Genomic DNA, 17,032 nt, shown 5'->3' with positions numbered 1-17,032 from the left:
CCCCAAAAGCCCCGGGGTTCTGGCAGATGTCGTCCTGCTAGGTGCCAGGCCGCGGCCAGGTCAGGCCACGCCCACTGGAGCTCAGGACCACGCCCACTCCCCCCTCCTGGCGCCCGGGCCACGCCCACGCTCCTCGCTCGTCCCGGCCACGCCCACTTCGACCGCCCGGCGTTCTGGCCACGCCCACTTCCCGCCCACCCCGCGCGGGCCACGCCCACCGGCTCCAGGCTCACGCGTCCGCCGCCGCTCAGCGCGCCTGCGCGGCCGGAACCTTCGCGAAGGCTCGGGGGCGGGGCGGGGCGCCGCGGCGGCGCCGCAGTTCCGGGAGCGGAGCGCGTCGGGTCGGGTCGCGTCGCGTCGCGTCGCGTCGCGTCGGTCGCGGCTCTCGGCGGCATGGCGCTGCTGTGCTACAACCGCGGCTGCGGCCAGCGCTTCGACCCCGACGCCAACGCCGACGGTGAGCTCGGGCGGGAAGTCGGGGCCGCGGGCGGGCGGGCGCCGAGGGGTCTCCGGCTACGTCCCGGCCCGTCCCGTCCGTCCGCGCGGCCTGGCGCGGCGCCTCTGGCCCGCCGGAAGCGGAAGTGGCCCGGGGGCGGGGTCCGTCTGTCCGTTGTCCGTCCGTCTGTCCGTCCTTCTGCCTGTCCGTTTATCCGTCCGTGTGTCCGTTTGTCCGTCCGTCTGTCCCTCTGTTTGTCCGTTTGTCCGTCCGTCCTTCTGTCTGTCCGTTTGTCCTTCCTTTTGTCTGTTCGTCCCTCTGTCCGTTTGTCCGTCCGTCCGTCCTTCTATCTGTCCCTATGTCCGTCTGTCCGTTTGTCCGTCCTTCTGTCTGTCCGTTTGTCCTTTTGTCTGTTCGTCCCTCTGTCCGTTTGTCCGTCCGTCCGTCCTTCTATCTGTCCCTATGTCCGTCTGTCCGTTTGTCCGTCCGTCCGTCCGTCCTTCTGTCTATCTGTCCCTATGTCCGTCTGTCCGTTTGTCCGTCCGTCTGTCTGTCCGTCCGTCCGTCCCCCCACCCCGCCTAGGGCCCCTTGATGAGTGCGTGGCCGGTCTAAGCGGGATGGGGCTTTAGTATGTTGGAGACAGCCCCGTCAGTGCTTTATTCGGGGCTTCCCTTGTCGCTTCCTTCTGTGTGTCTGAGCCCCTTGAGAGCTTTGCGGCCATTTTCCTCTTTTATTGCCTTTTCTTTTCTTTGGCTTGGTCTGTTTGTTTTTATTGCCTTGATGCGAATATAATGAATGGCTTCCTGCTTTTTTAAATAAAAAATGTTGGGGGCCGGAGAGAGAGGCATGGACGTTAGGGCGTTTGCCTTACATGCAGAAGGACGGTGGTGTCCCCACCCCCACCCCCCAAGCACCCCATAGGGTCCCGCAAGCCAGGAGGAACTCCTGAGTCGCTGCCGGGTGTGACCAAGAAATAAAAACTAAAACTGTTTTATTGGGATCTGCAGTGATAGTACACTGCTGGTCAAGCCCTGCCTTGAACTCAAGCCATTATGGGTTCGATTCCTGCACCCGGCCTCCGAGGTTTTCCTGAGCCCTGTCGCGAATGATTTCTCGGAACTGAGCCACGAGTAAGCTCTGTGCATAGCCATGTGTTGTCCAAAAACCAAAGTGGTTTCTTGTTGTTGTTTTTTAATTTTTCATGTATTGACTGCCATTTGGTGACTTCAGAGCACTTATATTGAGTTACTCGTACTATAGGAGGCTTGCTCCTGCCATTTCATCCCAATTTTAGGATACACAGCAAACGACTCTTGCCAAATCAGGCTGTGCGGTCTGAATATGGAAGATGCCACATTTCTAAGACCCTGTTACTCCTGGGGCCTTCAGGGCTACACCTGACTATGTTACGGTTTGACTGCACTGCTGGAGATGGACCAGGGTCTTCTGTACATCAAGTGCAGACCCTAACTTCTATCTCCCCAACCCCTTGATCAGTGTTTCATACATGTTATTTTTTAGCCTAGATAAGAGCTTAAATTTTTGGATGGAGCGATAGCTCAATAATAAGGCTTTTTCCCTTGCTCGCGGCCAACCTGGAACGGACCCAGGTTCCATCCCCAGCATCACATATGGTCCTTCCCAGCCTGCCAGGAGGTTTTTGAGCCCAGAGCCAGGAGTGACCACTAGGTGTGCCCCTCCCCAAGAAAGAGGAGCAGCATAACATTTTTTGGGGGGGGCCACACCTGTTTGATGCTCAGGGGTTACCCCTGGCTAAGCACTCAGAAATCGCCCCTGGCTTGGGGGGACCATATGGGACTCCGGGTGATTGAACCGCGCGGTCCTTCCCTTGGCTAGCACTTGCAAGGCAGACACCTTACCTCTAGCGCCACCTCTCCAGCCCCAGCATAAATTTCTTGAAGGGAAGTCTCATTGTGGTTCTTTCAGCTTATGTTAGCGAAAACATTCATCATATAAAATTTAAGGTATCTTGGGGCCGCAGCAGTGGCACAGCAATAGGGTCTTTGCCTTGCAAAACCTAGGACAGAGTGCGGTTCCATCCTCCAGCATCCTATATGGTCCCCCAAGCTAGGAGCAATTTCTGAGCACAGAACCAGGAATAACTCCTGAGCGTCATCAAGTGTGGCCCAAAAACCAAAAAAAAAAAAATTTTTTTTTAAGTATCTAGCATTTTTCTTTTTGGCAGTGTATATATAGTTCTTTCCCCTCACTTGGAAAGCTTCCAGTTACTTCTTTGAATAACTAATACCTTTTGCTTGTCTTCATCTTCTGCATCATAAAGCCAGATATCATTCTTGGTGTTTGTTTTCAACTATTTCTATTTAAGGTGTGCTCATTTGTGTTATTTACTCTTATTTTCTAGTTTTCTGTCCTCTTGATTTCAGTGTTTCCCAAAGCGGGTGATACACTCTCCCCTGGGTACTGCAATGATTGTCGTGGATAGGGAAGAAAGGTAGCAACCTTGGGTGCAAACGGAGGCTACTTCCTGTTTATCTTAAGGGAGGTATATACGAGAGCAGTGATTCATTCTTTCCAATGGGAGAGGGAGGGTCTTCCTGAGTTCTTGCTCTGTGGCCCTTGTTAGGTTCTCTCAGCCCATGTGTATCACCTCCGCTCCTCTAATTTGAAATACAGTTGAAATAGCAACCTGTCATTTCACTCACTGCCCATCCCCAGAGCCCCTACATCTATGCCTAACCAGTTAGCTGGTTTGGGCCATGCAAATGCTTGGATCTCCCTGACTTCCTGAGGCAGGGTAAGGTCTGTGGAGGGTCTCCAAGTCCATCAACTTCACTGCTCTCTCCTTTGTGCTGCAGAATGTGCTCCTTTGTCCTTTTCTGAATTGTTTGTTTTACGAAAAGCCAAACAAAGATATATTGCATTATCTTGGTGTGATACCTGGTCCATGTTAATACAGTGTACTATTGAGTCTTTAAGAAGTAGTATCTGCATTTGGAGAAAGTCTTCAATGTTAATACCTAAAAAAAAAATCATAATTTTTCTTTTTTTTTTTAATTATAAGAGGTTGTTTTTTTTTTCACTTTGTTTTAACTAGATGCTTGCACATACCACCCCGGTGTTCCAGTATTTCATGATGCACTAAAGGTAGGAAATGTCTAATTTTAGTCGTTTCATACCTGTATAGTAAACTTAGAGGACTAATCCTGTCTTTGTCTTCTCATTTTTTCCTCTTAACTTGTATCTGTCAGTTCGTTTGTTTGGAGGCCACACAAAGTGGCGCTCAGGGGTTACTCTTAGGTTGCACTCCTGGCAATGCACTGGAAACCATATAAGATGCTGGGAATTGAACTCAAGTGCGCCAAGTGCAAGACAAACACCCTACCTGCTCTACTGCTACTCCTTTTTGAGTGTTTACTCCTCAGATCCTTTACATTGCATTGCTTTTAGAAATGGTGGGTGAGAGGCCAGTGAGGGTGCTTTCTGGGTTTTGATCTCTGGTACTCCATGAGGTTCCTCTACCACTAGGAGTTACCCCTGAGCACATCTGGGTGTGATCCAAGCCCCTCTGCTCCTCAGGGTCCCACAGATCCTCCAGTAGATAGCAATTGGGAATGTGTTTTTCTTTAAAATCAAGTAGAGGCCAGATTGAAAGTAGAGCTGGTAGCACACTTATCTTGCATGTGACAGACCTGGGTTCCATCCCCTGCGTCCCAGGTGAGCCCTGAGCATAGAGCCAGGGTTAAGCTCTGAGCACTGCTAGTTAGGGCTCCCAAACCAGAAAAAAAAAATATATCGAGTTCAGGGCTAGGTCGGTAGTATAGTGAGTAGGGTGTTGGATGGGTAGTATAGTGGGCATTGGCAATGCACAGAGCCGACCCTGGGGTTCGAAACCCTGCATCCCATATGATCTCCTGAGCCTGCTAAGAGTACTTCCTGAGTGCAGAGCCAGGAGTAACCTCTGAGCATAGCTGTGAGCTATGTGAGCTAAATAAAATCAAGTACTTGTCTTGAATATTTTGCAGTTCCCTCAGCTGTGTGAGGACGCATGTGGAGTGTGTGTTGTGCTCTCATACAGCTTGCTTTTATCTCACAGGGTTGGTCTTGCTGTAGGAGAAGAACAACGGATTTTTCTGACTTTTTAAGTATTGCAGTAAGTATGCCTTCTTTTCTCTAGATAATAGTATTTATTATGGACACCTCAGATTTGAAGGGGTTAGTTTAGGTATCTAGTGTCTTGTCTTTGTTAACGTGTAGATAATACTGTTTAAAATAGAATTCAAGGACTAGAGAGATATGCAACCACACGGTTTTGATCCCTGGCGCCCCACATGACCCTGGAGTCCCTCCACAAGCAGACAAAGCCAGGAGGAAGCCCTGAGCATTTTGGATGTGGCTCCAAAACAAAATAACTTAGGGGCCGGAAAGATAGCATGGAGGTAGAGCATTTGCCTTGCATGCAGGACGGTGGTTCGAATCCCGGCATCCCACATGGTCCCCCGAGCCTGCCAAGAGCGATATCTGAACGTAGAACCAGGAGTTACCCCTGAGTGCTACTGGGTGTGACCCAAAAATAAAAAATAAAATAAAGAACAAAGAACTTAGGAGCAGTAGCAATAGCCTTGGGGAGGGTGTTGGCCCTACACATTGCTGACCTGGGTTCAGCCCCTGGCGTAGATCCCCCAGCCTGTTGGAAGTGATTTCTGAGCACAGAGCCAAGAGGAACCTAAGCACCGCCAGGTGTGGCCTAAAAACAAAACAAAACAAAAATTTATGTCTTGAAGACTTGGGAGCTATTAACTATCCATTTGTCAATTTGTCAATGCTTGATCTTATTATCAGTACTTTTCAAAGACTATAAGTTAGCAATTTGTAGCATTTTTTAAACAAAATACCAAGGTACAGTTAAATTTTTGCACCATTAAGAAAATCAGGGGCCAGAGCAATAACACAGTGGGAGGGTGTTTGCTTGCATGGGCTCAACCCAAGTTTATCCTTGGCATCACATACAGTCCACTGAACCTACCAGGAGTGACCCCTGAGCGCCACTGGGTGTGGCCCCAAAACAAAACAAGGCCTGTTAATTAAATCACATTATTGCTCTTATTTTGTGTATGTGAAAACATATACTCACTGAGATTTGAAAAGGTAGCTATCATTTTCTGAATCTTTACCACCTGCACCAAGTACTGCTTATAAAGTCCTCTAAAAAATAATCAAGTGCCATTACATTCATTGTACTGCAGTTTAAAAAGATTAATTGGGGGCCAGTTTGGTCCTAAGATTCCCAAGCACCTTCATGTATGACCCTAGTGCCCCCTAGCACGGTATCATCACCGTAGCTGGGCTGAATACATCAGAAGTGATCTCAGGTAGGTTAAAAAAATCGCAGTAAGTAAACAGTTAACTTATCCAAGTCCAATCCTAGCTAGTCAGTAGGAGGACCAGAGCTCAAAGTGGTAACATTTTTTGGTTCGGTTTTTGGCCATACTCTGTGGTGCTTAGGGATCACTCCTGGCATGTTCAGGAGACTATATCAAGTGTGGAGGCTCAAACCTGGATTTGCTGCATGCAAGGTAAACACCCTACTTGCTTCAACCCTAAAGACATTTTTTGATGAAAAATTAAACTTTCGTGGGGGTGGCCTTGTGGTCTCTCCCAGTGATTGGTTATCAGCCTTATTGGCAGATTCAGTGTGAAGGCCCAAGGATATTGTGCTACAGGGTTAAGGGTTGCCTGTGCTACCCCAGCAATACTCGGGAGCTTCCATGGCTTTCTCTAGCTATGCTCAGAGGCTTCTAGGACTCCATTTGGCTGTAAATCTCAGGAGACCAGGTAGTGCTAGGGATAGAACCAGCGCCAATCACAAGCAAGGCGTGCACTTAGAAATGGCTTCTGACAGGCTGAGGGTACCATATAGGATGCCGAGGGTCAAACCCAGTTGGCTGTGTGCGATCAAACACCCTACCCATTGGACTATGACTACATCTCTCAGATTAGAGAATTTATTTGATGAGATCTCCACAATGTTTTGTGTAAATTTGTTGTTTTGTCTCATGGAATAGGCATTTTGAAGCAGAATTCAAAGACTTAAATATTACATTTAAGAACTCATATACAAATGCAGCAAATTTGGGGCTTTTCTATATTCTTAAAATTGAATATAATAGAAGGGAAAAGATAGAGAAAATAGGAAATTTTTTGTATTAAAACAAAGAATTGTGGGCCGGAGAGATAGCATGGAGGCAGGGTGTTTGCCTTGCGTACAGAAGGATGGTGGTTTGAATCCCGGCATCTCATATGGTCCCCTGAGCCTGCCAAGAGCAATTCTGGGCATAGAGCCAGGAGTAGCCCCTGAGCGTGGCCAGGTGAGCAAAACCAAAAAAGAATTGTATCATGGTGTATATGAAGTAAGTCATAGGCTAGTTCTTAATGCATGTGTTTGACTCAAAGGGCTGTACCAAAGGCAGGCATAATAGTGAGAAGCCACCGGAGCCTGTCAAACCTGAAGTCAAGACTACGGAGAAGAAAGAACTGTCGGAATTGAAACCCAGATTTCAGGAGCATATCATTCAAGCCCCGAAGCCAGTAGAAGCAATAAAAAGGCCGAGGTACACGGAGTACTAATATAAAATTGTGGGGACTCAGGTTTACACATAGCAGGTGCTGGGAGTGACACTTGGCTCTGTGTTCAGGGGATCACGGGAGGTGCTAGGCATCAAATCTAGGTCAGCTATGTGCAAGGCCCCTTTATTAAGACCTTTTTTTTTTTTTCCATACCTGGTTATGCTAAGAATTACTCCTGGCTCTGCACTTAGGAATTAATCCTGGCACAACTTTGGGACCATATGGAATGACAGGGATTGAAGTCTGGTCAGCCATATGCAAGGCAAGCACCTTACCCACTACACTATCACTCCAGCCCTTCTGATCGTGTTCTGCTGTACTTTTATCTAGATGACATCTTTGTTGCGGTGCTGGTCAATTACCTGTTGGTTGTTTTATTGTAGAATTACAGTTTCTTCACCTTCCTGATTGACTAGACTCTTAGTTCATATTTCTACATGCATCATAACCCCTGTTATACCAGGTTTTTCTAATGTCCTTGAGTACTGAACTGTTTTAGAACCTAAATACTGGACTTGAACATCAGATGATTTGGGGCCTTTAAAGGACCCATGCAAGCTATTACATGGATTCCCCCTTTTTTTGTCACTAATCTTAAATTTATAATATTTTAAATAGTGGCCAGCCAGATTGAGATCATCAGAGCATAAGAGTTTTTTTTATGTTTGATCCTTTAAAGAATCAATTTAAAATTATTTTTGCCCCATTGCCACCTAGTTTTATAATCGTGAGACCATCAAATTCCTTAGTGACTGATTTGCCTTTTTATAACAACAAAGGTCAGAAAAAGATTAGAAAATTGGGTCTAGAATCTGCTATGATTGGTAATATGAGCTGACATTTTCTTTAATATTTAAATATTTTCATCATAGAATTTATTTTAAGATAATGTGAAGGAAGATCAAGGACAATAAGTAGTGTCAGCACTTGCTAAATTTCTAAGGTTCCAGCTAAATAATAGTATAGCAGGAGGTCATTTGCCTTATACTCAACCAACTTGGGTTCCATCCTCAACACCCCATATTGTCCCACCGTAGTGATAGTTCCTGGCAAAGCCAGGAGTAACCGCTGACATCATTGGATGTAGCCACATTAAAAGAAAAAGTTTGTAAGGTCCTTGGTTCCTTTGACACCAAGAAAATAAAGTGAAGAAAGTGAAGGAAACCAAATATGTTACCTTTATGGGAGCGTTGTAGAGATTTTAAAGACTCAGATTTTTTCTGTACTTTGTTACTATCTCCTACTCAGTATTCTTTCCACTAAGTAGGCAATGTGAATAATACAGGATTTCTATTGTTATTGCCGCATTTATTAATATTTCCCACTCATTTACTTATTGAGTAGCCTTAAACAGATTATAGCATGACACAGACATTATGAATTAGCATTGGACATAGTTTCTTCTTCTTAATTTTAAGCGAGCCTTGTCATACCACTGAATATAAGTTTATAGGTGTTGTACATACAAATTCTTGTAACAAGACTCATTTAATAAGCAATTTTGTTTGACCATTAAATATAAAAGTTTTATCTGGGGCAGGAGAGATAGTACAGCCAGTGTGGTGCTTGCCCTGTATATGACTGACCTGGGTTTGATCTCTGGCCTCCTACATGGTCCCCCAACACCTCCAGATGTAATTCCTGAGTGCAGAATCAAGGAAGAAGCCCTGAACATCACCTGGTGTGGTCCAAAAACCCAGAGAAGGAAAAAAAAGTATGAGATTCCTTGCAGTTGTACTTCTTAACAGAGTTCTAGTGTTACTGTGTTAATAATAGCAAAACAATTTGACACAGCATCTTAAAACACTTAAAATGGTCCATTACGAGAGTTACCAAAGTAACTGTACTTTCTATATAACTAGTATATAATATACTTTCTAATAGGAAAAAATTTGATTCATGTGTCTGGACTTTTCTTAAATGGGCTCTTAGAATATGGTTGATTATGAAGAACACTTTTCTTTACCACTTTTGGTTAATTTTAAATTTTTAAAATTCTCCAGCCCAGATGAGCCAATGACAAATCTGGAATTTAAGATATCTGCCTCCTTAAAGCAAGCACTTGACAAACTTAAATTGTCATCAGGGAATGAAGAAGAGAAGAAAGGTAAGTCATTGTTTTTTAGTTGCTTTAATTAACCAGTCATTGAAAAGAGAACAAATGGGCCAAAGAGATAGCATAGCAGGGAGGTGGCTTGCCTTGCACCTGGGTGATCTGGGTTTGATCCCCCAGTACCCCTCCTTGTTAACTGAGCTCTACCTCGAATAGAAATCCCTTAGCACAGCCAGGTTTCACCTTAAAAAAAACAAGGGGGTATGGACAGGAAAAAATAGAAATGTCTCATTAATTTGGGTAGGTATGTTTGGGGATAGCACAGTAACTTAGTAGGTAACCCCTTTTTAAAAACAAACAAAGTCACTTAGTATTACTTGGGGCCTGGAGCTTCTGCCAGTGGTGGTTGAGGGGGTTGCAAGTGCTAGGGAATTATTTTTTAATGGCATGACAAAAAATGTTCTATTCTAATGTTTTTAAATTAAATTTTTTTTTTTTTTTTGCTTTTTCGGGCCACACTCGTTTGACGCTCAGGGGTTTACTCCTGGCTAAGTGCTCAGAAATTGCCCCTGGCTTGGGGAGACCATATGGGACACCAGGGGATCAAACCACGGTCCGATCCTTGGCTAGCGCTTGCAAGGCAAACACGTTACCTTTGGCGCCACCTCTCTGGCCCCTAAATTAAAATTTTTAATTATTATTGTTTCAGAAGAAGACAGTGATGAAATTAAGGTTGGGACTTCATGCAAAAATGCAGGGTGTTCAAAGGTAAGGATTTTGTAACATTTGTGCTGCGTCATGAAAGCAGGTTTTTTGTTTTGTTTTGTTTTTTAATTAAAGGGGAAACAGTTTACTGTTGTATATCCAAAAAGGTTTGGGTGTCTGTTGTCTCGAAAACTTTGTCATTGTCCATGGCTGTGAAGTTGGGTAAACGGTATCTTTTGGGAACACCTGAGTGTTTGAGTCTCATTCAGGCAGCATTGACTAAGAACAGACAGACAGCACAGCAGGGAGAGCATTTGCCTTGCATGTGGCCAATTCGGGTTTAAGAGTTTAGGGGTTTAAGTTTAAAAGCTGCAAATGCTGAAGGCAGAGAAATGAATTAGCTTTTCATTATAGTATAGTCCCTGTGCCGTCACAGTGATTTTGAGGGTCTTCTTATGTACGTAGGATGTCTGGGGTAAGTGTGTGTTATGTAATATGTTATCCGAGCATTTTTATAGTTCATAGATGCATAGTGACCAATGTGACAAATGTTTTTGTGGTAACTGAGATTTGTAGCTGCTTTCTTCTTTTTTTCTTTCCTCATCTAGACATATCAGGGTCTACAGAGTCTTGAAGAAGCTTGTGTGTATCACTCTGGAGTCCCTATTTTTCATGAAGGGTAATTTATGCATGGCTGTGGTGTCAAGTAGAGGTTAGACAAGCTGCTTCACAATATCTTTGGGAATTATTTACCACATAACATTTTAAGCATTTTACATTCTTGACATGATTTTGATGGCCACCTTTTTTTGTGGGGCCCATCCTAGGGTTCTCTGGATTTATTCCCGCCTCTGTCCTCAAGGTATCACATCTGGTGTGGCTTTGGGGAGCCTGTGGAGTACCAGGGGTCCAACCTCGGTTGGCCACATGCAAAACAAGTGGCTCAGTTTGTATACTATTTTTTGGCATAGGGTTTGGTTTCTTACTGACATGTGACAAAACTGAAACAATGATTATTGTTGAGGATTCTGGAGAGAGCACAATGAATAGCGCACTTGTCTTGCACATCACTGCCCCGGGTTTGATCTCTGGCACTCTGTACTCTCCTCTTAGCCCCAGCAGGAGTGAGTTAAGGTCATAATTAAGGCTGCTGTTGTGTGAATGTTGTACTTTTTCGTACGTCTGCTTACATACAGTTTTGGGAGGGTTTGAGGCTACTCACACTTGGTATTACTCAGAGGCTACTCCTTGGTCCTCCAGGCTTGGTGCTTAGTCTTCCTGGCTTCCTGCATGCTAAGCCTAGTGCGCTCTCCTCTCCCTGCCAGTGTCATCCTGGGAGCCACCCAAGGCATAGCCCTTCACTGTGTGATTCAGGGAATTAAGCTGGAGGCTCCCCAGGTAACGGCCTGTACTCCAGCCCTTGGAGCTGTTTCCTGTCCCTGTGTATTTTTTCTGAAGCACTGCCCTGTGCCTTGCGGGTGTTTTCAGTGTTTGCCGTGAGCTGCTGAGAGCCCCAGTGTGGGAATCAAGGAAACCCTTCTGGCCCTCCCCAGAGAGCTTGTCCTCGGCAGGATCATGTTCATGTTCAAACCTCCCTGCCATCATAGTCTTAAGGACTCAGACCTGAAGTTTTACGAGCCCTTTCTTCCTCAGGGTAGATCTTTCTCCCGTGAATAATAGTAGGTCTCTCCATCTCAGTTGTCTAGACATTAATTTTAGTTTGCCCGTTCTCCCTGGGTTAGTAAATGTGAGGGCTCATTTTACCATATTGCTGTGTCAGCTTCGTGGATCTGTCATTGTAAAGCAGTTTTGGCATTTTGTAATGGTTTATCAGCTTCTTAACTTAGGAGCACCAGAATTACTCTCAGTCATAGCTTTCTTGCTTAAAATTTAGTAGGGTTTTTTTTTTTTTTTTTTTTTTTGGTTTTTGGTTTTTGGGGGCACACCCGTTTGATGCTCAGGGATTACTCCTGGCTAACTGCTCAGAAATTGCCCCTGGCTTGGGGGGACCATATGGGACACCGGGGGATCAAACCGTGGTCCTTGGCTAGCGCTTGCAAGGCAGACACCTTACCTCTAGCGCCACCTTTCTGGCCCCAAAATTTAGTAGTTTTGATGCTTAACTGTATAGCTAGTAACTTGGACACTTGTAAGATGCTCAAGTAGTAGTTACTTATTTTTATAAAATCCTATTTCTGAACTTGATTGGCTTTGAGACTTCTGAAATTTTCTTTACTCATTGACAGGATGAAATACTGGAGCTGTTGTAGAAGAAAAACTTCCGATTTTAATACATTTTTGGCGCAGGAGGGCTGTACCACAGGAAAGCACATGTGGACTAAAAAGGATTCTGTAAGTAGCCTTTTCTGAATCGCTTGCATCAGGGGCCTTTTTTAAAAATCTCCGCTTATATTCTCATGGAATGAGAAAAGGCTTTTCTCCCTGCTAGCTTTGGATGTGCTGTCTGGCTGCAGTCTGAGTCTGCTCTAGGGAACCCACATGAGCAAAGCCGCCATGTACATGCATGTACAAGAACATTTGTTTTTGTGAAGTGTGTGAACCTGCCCAAATCCCAAGCATCCTTTTTGTGTTTACAAACAATTTTTTTACATCTTAGGTACTTATTATTTTGCTCTTTTGTAAAGGGGTTTAGACCTTGGAGTTTTGTTGCTGTATAACTTTGTTCGGCCCCTCACAGACAGACCTTCAGACACTGTGATGAGCAAAGGGGGAGGATTGCAATTTGTGGCGGTGGGTGGTCTTTAGTGCTTTGCAACAGAGAATTGATCAACAACATGAGCAAAAGGCCAGTTCCTTTTTCTCTGGACACCCCCTTCAAAGACTGAGGCTATGCCAATTTTTCTTCAGAATCCCTTTAAATAGTTGGAAGGCAAGCAGCTATTTATTGTTATAAAATAAATGTTATATTGTCTGTGTGATTTCGAATCAGTTATTGAGGGGGAGGGGTCTATGCATGCTCAGCAGTGCACAGGGATTATTCCTAACGCTGCTCAGGGACCATATGAGGCACAGGGATTGAACTTGAGTCAAAGCATGTGCCCTGGCCACTGTATCATCTCTCTGGCTCCTCCTGTTTTGTCTTGGGACCATACCGTGCTTTCCCAGAGTTTAGTCCTGAGTCTTTCTCAGGGATAAAAGTCTGGATTGTGCTCTGTGTTATCAGGGATCATAGCTGGGTCAGTCACATGCCAGACAAGCATCTTAACCCTTTCCTACCTCTCCAGCCACTATGATCAGTCAGATACCTGTGTTCTTTGTCACCGATATCCTCAGTCCTCGTTTTGTATCTTGCAACTTAAAAAAAAGATTTTACCTTTAAGTAATGTTTTCTACATCTTAGGTATTTATTATTTTGGTATCTTGTAAATAATGGGGGTACAGACCTTGGCTTTTGGGTTGCTTTATGACTTTGTTCAATCCTTTGTTCTTTTTGGGGGGGAGTTAGAGGTTGGGGTCACACCCTATAGTACTCAGGAGTTTACTTCTGGCTCTGTGTTCAGAAATCATTCCTGGCATGCTGAAGGATCATATGGATGCTAGGGATCAAATCCAGGTCAGCTGCTAGCAAGCAAATGCCCTATCTGCTGTGCTGCTGCTCTGGCCTCTTTGATTTATACAAGGAAACTTATCATGGGCTGAGTTATGGCCCAGTGGATCCCACAAAGCCACCAAGTTTCTCACTTCAGTTTCAGAGTTTTTATGGGGTATAGAGAGATGGCTCAGTGGACTGGAGCACATGCTTTGCGTGTAGGCTTCAGAAACCTGGTCTGCTCCTCGGGATCATGTGATCCCTTAGCACCCCGGGTGTTACAGCCCCTGTGCACTGAACAGGGCATACCCTGAGCACTGTGGTGCCTTTCTAAAAATGCTCCAAAAAGCAGTCCATGTGGCAAATGCAGTAGAGCTTAAGCTACTGTTTTAGTGTATGTGAATCATTTGGGCCCTCAACAGAAAAAAAGTTAAATGAAATAAGTATGTTCTCTACATTCATAAAACTTTTTTTGGTAGGAGTGTTCCCAAGAGTGTTCAGGTGGCTGGCAGGTGGGACTTGGGGGTAGTCCCAGCAGCAAAGCAGGGCCAAACCCCAATGCTTGGTGTCCTCCAGGTTACACTCAGTGGTGCTGAGTATGGGAGAGCCATCAGATGGGTGGGGGTCAGGGGACTGAAACCTCAGGTCCTTGCACATGCAAGGTGTGCACTCCTGTCAGCTGGATGATCTCCCCAATTCCATCCAAACATTCTTCATTTGCATGATCACTATTTAAATTTCTATATCAAAAGTGTGGGAAGTTGTTTGCCCTTCAAAATTCTTTTTTTCAATTTTAGTTAATTGTGATTTTTTTTTCTCAGTTTGAGGTCTAATGCCTTTCTGTGACATTTTGAAAGTTTAAATCAGATTACTTTGTATAGTTACAGGGGAAAAAAGTGGTTCCATGTAGACACTGACTGGCATCAGACTGGAGGTGAAAGTCACCATTTCAGTATATGCTAAAAATTCTCTTCCAGAACTTAGTCAAGTAGAAGCCAATAGCACATTGGTAAGTCCAGTGCGTACACCTGAAACATATAGGTACAGGGTGGCAAACAAGTTCGACACAAAGAGCCAAAATTTAAGCTGTGAGAGTCAGAGAGCCACACCACGCAGTGACCCTGCCAAAACAGACAAACACTCTCACAACAGCATATGATTTTGTTTGTTTGGTTTTGGTTTTTGTGCCACACCCGGTGACGCTCAGGGGGTTACTCCTGGCTTAGCAATAATATATTAAACACATAAGAGGCAAAGAGCTTCGTTCATTTTGGCCAGGAGCCACATGCGGCTTGAGAACCGCGTGTTTGCCACCCCTGTATAGGTGCTGTAGATGTAGATAGTTCCGTGGGTAACTGCTTTTCATGTCTGGTGGTCTATATTCAATCCCCAGCACCGCATAGATTGGTCCCCCACCGTCCCAAGGGGTGATACCTGAAACCAGACCAGGAGATAAATCTCTTGACACTTAATTGGTATGGGGCCTACCCCTAAAGTATTTTGTTACACATGATATCAGTATCTTATAATAATTTTTCTTCTTTTCAGATAATTTTTGTATCCCTTTTAGTTTTCCCCCATTTGAAAATTTGGGTCTAAGTTCCTTTTACAGAATTTATTTTACATGAAAATTTCTGCTCAGGGGCCGGGTAGGTGGCGCTGGAGGTAAGGTGTCTGCCTGGCAAGTGCTAGCCAAGGAAGGACCCCGCGGTTCGATCCCACCGGCGTCCCATATGGTCCCCCCAAGCCAGGGGCGATTTCTGAGCACATAGCCAGGAGTAACCCCTGAGCGTCAAATGGGTGTGGCCCAAAAACCAAAAAAAAAAAAAAAAAAAAAAGAAAATTTCTGCTCAATAGAGAATTCTGGAATACCTTCAAGTATGTATCAGAATGTAATTCCCAGTCTGAGACTTGAAGTCAATTTTTCTTTTAAGTTATTTTTGCACTACAAAATGGGTATTCTCTTAAAATAGCCCAAATGATACTGATCAGTATTTTCTGATATATATATATATATATAATATCATTGTTTTATGTTCTCAGCCTTCACTTTGAATTAGTCACTGAATCTCTTTTCTCTATTTTACAGTTAAATGTACACATTGTATTTGAAGGCGAGAAGGAATTTCACCAAAATGTGAAATTATGGGGCGTAAGTATTACAGAACCATTTCCACCATTTGTGCAGAAAGGCATTGATGAAAAGTAGGTCTGTAACTATGACATCGGACTGAAAAGTTGGAAGCTAGATATGAGAATGATCATAGTGGTGGTGGCTGGAGGTTCAGTACTGCAGGTAACGCCCTTGCCTTCAACAGTGACCATGGGTTGATTCCTGGCACACTGTGGAGCTCTCCCGAGCCCTACCAGATGCTCAGAGCCAGGAGCAAATCCTGAGCACCCTGGATACAGGGTTGTATCCAAAATAAAACAACCACCGTATTTACCCTCTTTTTGTTCTATTCTAGGTGATTGATGTCAAGCGAAGTTACGTAACTATGACTGCTACAAAGATTGAGATCACCATGAGGAAAGCTGAGCCCATGCAGTGGGCCAGCCTTGAACTTCCTGCAGCCAAGAAGAGTGAAAAAACCAGAAGTTCTAACCCAATGAGTAGCATGTTGTTGCTTATTTCAGAATCCTTAGAATACGGTGAAGTAGCTTGCTGCTGTTCCCTTTTGTTACTTTTGTTGTCGAATCTGGCATTTCAGGGTCAACACAAAGTTCTTTCAAACCAAAGTCAGTTTGTTCTTGAGACTCCCACTCTTACTCTGCTCAATATTGCATATTCACTTTTTTCTCTCCACTAGAAATACAATTGTGTCCTGTACTTGAAGAAGCTACAAATGACTCATAAACAGTTACAGTATTTCTTAGTACAATTAGAGAAACACAAATGAAAATATGTTTTGTACCTGTTTCCCTTACCCTACAGTAAAGCGGAACAACTTATAAAATTTTTAATTTGTATGTAATGGGTTTTGCATTCCTATAATACTTGAAAATCTTTAAGTGAAGATGAAGCTCTGGACGGTTACTTTTTCTTGAGAATTATTCTGAGGTAGTTGTAGAACGTTTTTAAGGAAAAATAGGCATTAACCAATTAGAATTTGCTTTTAGGTATGAATTTTAAATATAGTATCAGTTCCTCTATGGTAGAGCCTATACACCTTTGTGTTTTGTGAGTCCCTGTGTCTGGTTTCCCATCCCCAGCAACCCGAAAGAAAAGCAAAAGAAAAAACAGATACCTCACACACGCCTCAACATTGCAATTTAAGAGTGTAGGAGACCCATGTGCAGAGAGATCCATTTGCTCCAATTTACCACTTTTGTAAAACTAAGCAATAATGTTCAACATCTTTTTGTGAGTGTTTCCACGAATGGCATTCTGAGTAGATGACATCCGATTTATAAACTACACCTTCCCCAAGTCTTTTGTCGATTATCAAGAGATCTACGGGAGCTCCCTGGTGGGATAAAAACGAAGTTTAAGTTTACAAAAGATTGTGGGAATAAATTAGTTTAGAAAAAAATATTTCAGCTTTGCATCGCAACAACTGTGTTTTCCATGTTCTGAATAATAATATAGCTTCATTCTTTTGGATTTTTTAAAAGATGTTTTGAAAATGTAGATGATAGTTTTTTTGATTATTGTATACTTTATAAAACTATTATAACTAT

At 44.0% G+C, this 17,032-nt stretch overlaps 1 protein-coding gene across 1 annotated transcript; it reads left to right on the top strand.

Annotated features, from left to right (window-relative positions):
- Positions 1–352: 352 nt before the first annotated feature.
- CHORDC1 (cysteine and histidine rich domain containing 1) lies at positions 353–16,312 on the top strand. Its single transcript, XM_049778043.1, is given in 13 exon segments — positions 353–457; positions 3,514–3,563; positions 4,513–4,569; positions 6,870–7,027; positions 9,047–9,150; positions 9,806–9,864; positions 10,410–10,480; positions 12,048–12,153; positions 14,239–14,265; positions 14,267–14,290; positions 14,292–14,360; positions 15,441–15,503; positions 15,820–16,312. Coding segments are annotated over 13 exon segments (1,194 nt in total). The 5' UTR covers positions 353–393; the 3' UTR covers positions 16,162–16,312.
- Positions 16,313–17,032: the final 720 nt, after the last annotated feature.

This window comes from Suncus etruscus, chromosome 8 (assembly GCF_024139225.1).
Source record: "Suncus etruscus isolate mSunEtr1 chromosome 8, mSunEtr1.pri.cur, whole genome shotgun sequence".
Classification (NCBI taxonomy): Eukaryota; Metazoa; Chordata; class Mammalia; order Eulipotyphla; family Soricidae; genus Suncus; species Suncus etruscus.
Note: the sequence above shows the minus strand (reverse complement) of the source record. Positions and strands in the feature narration are given on the sequence as shown.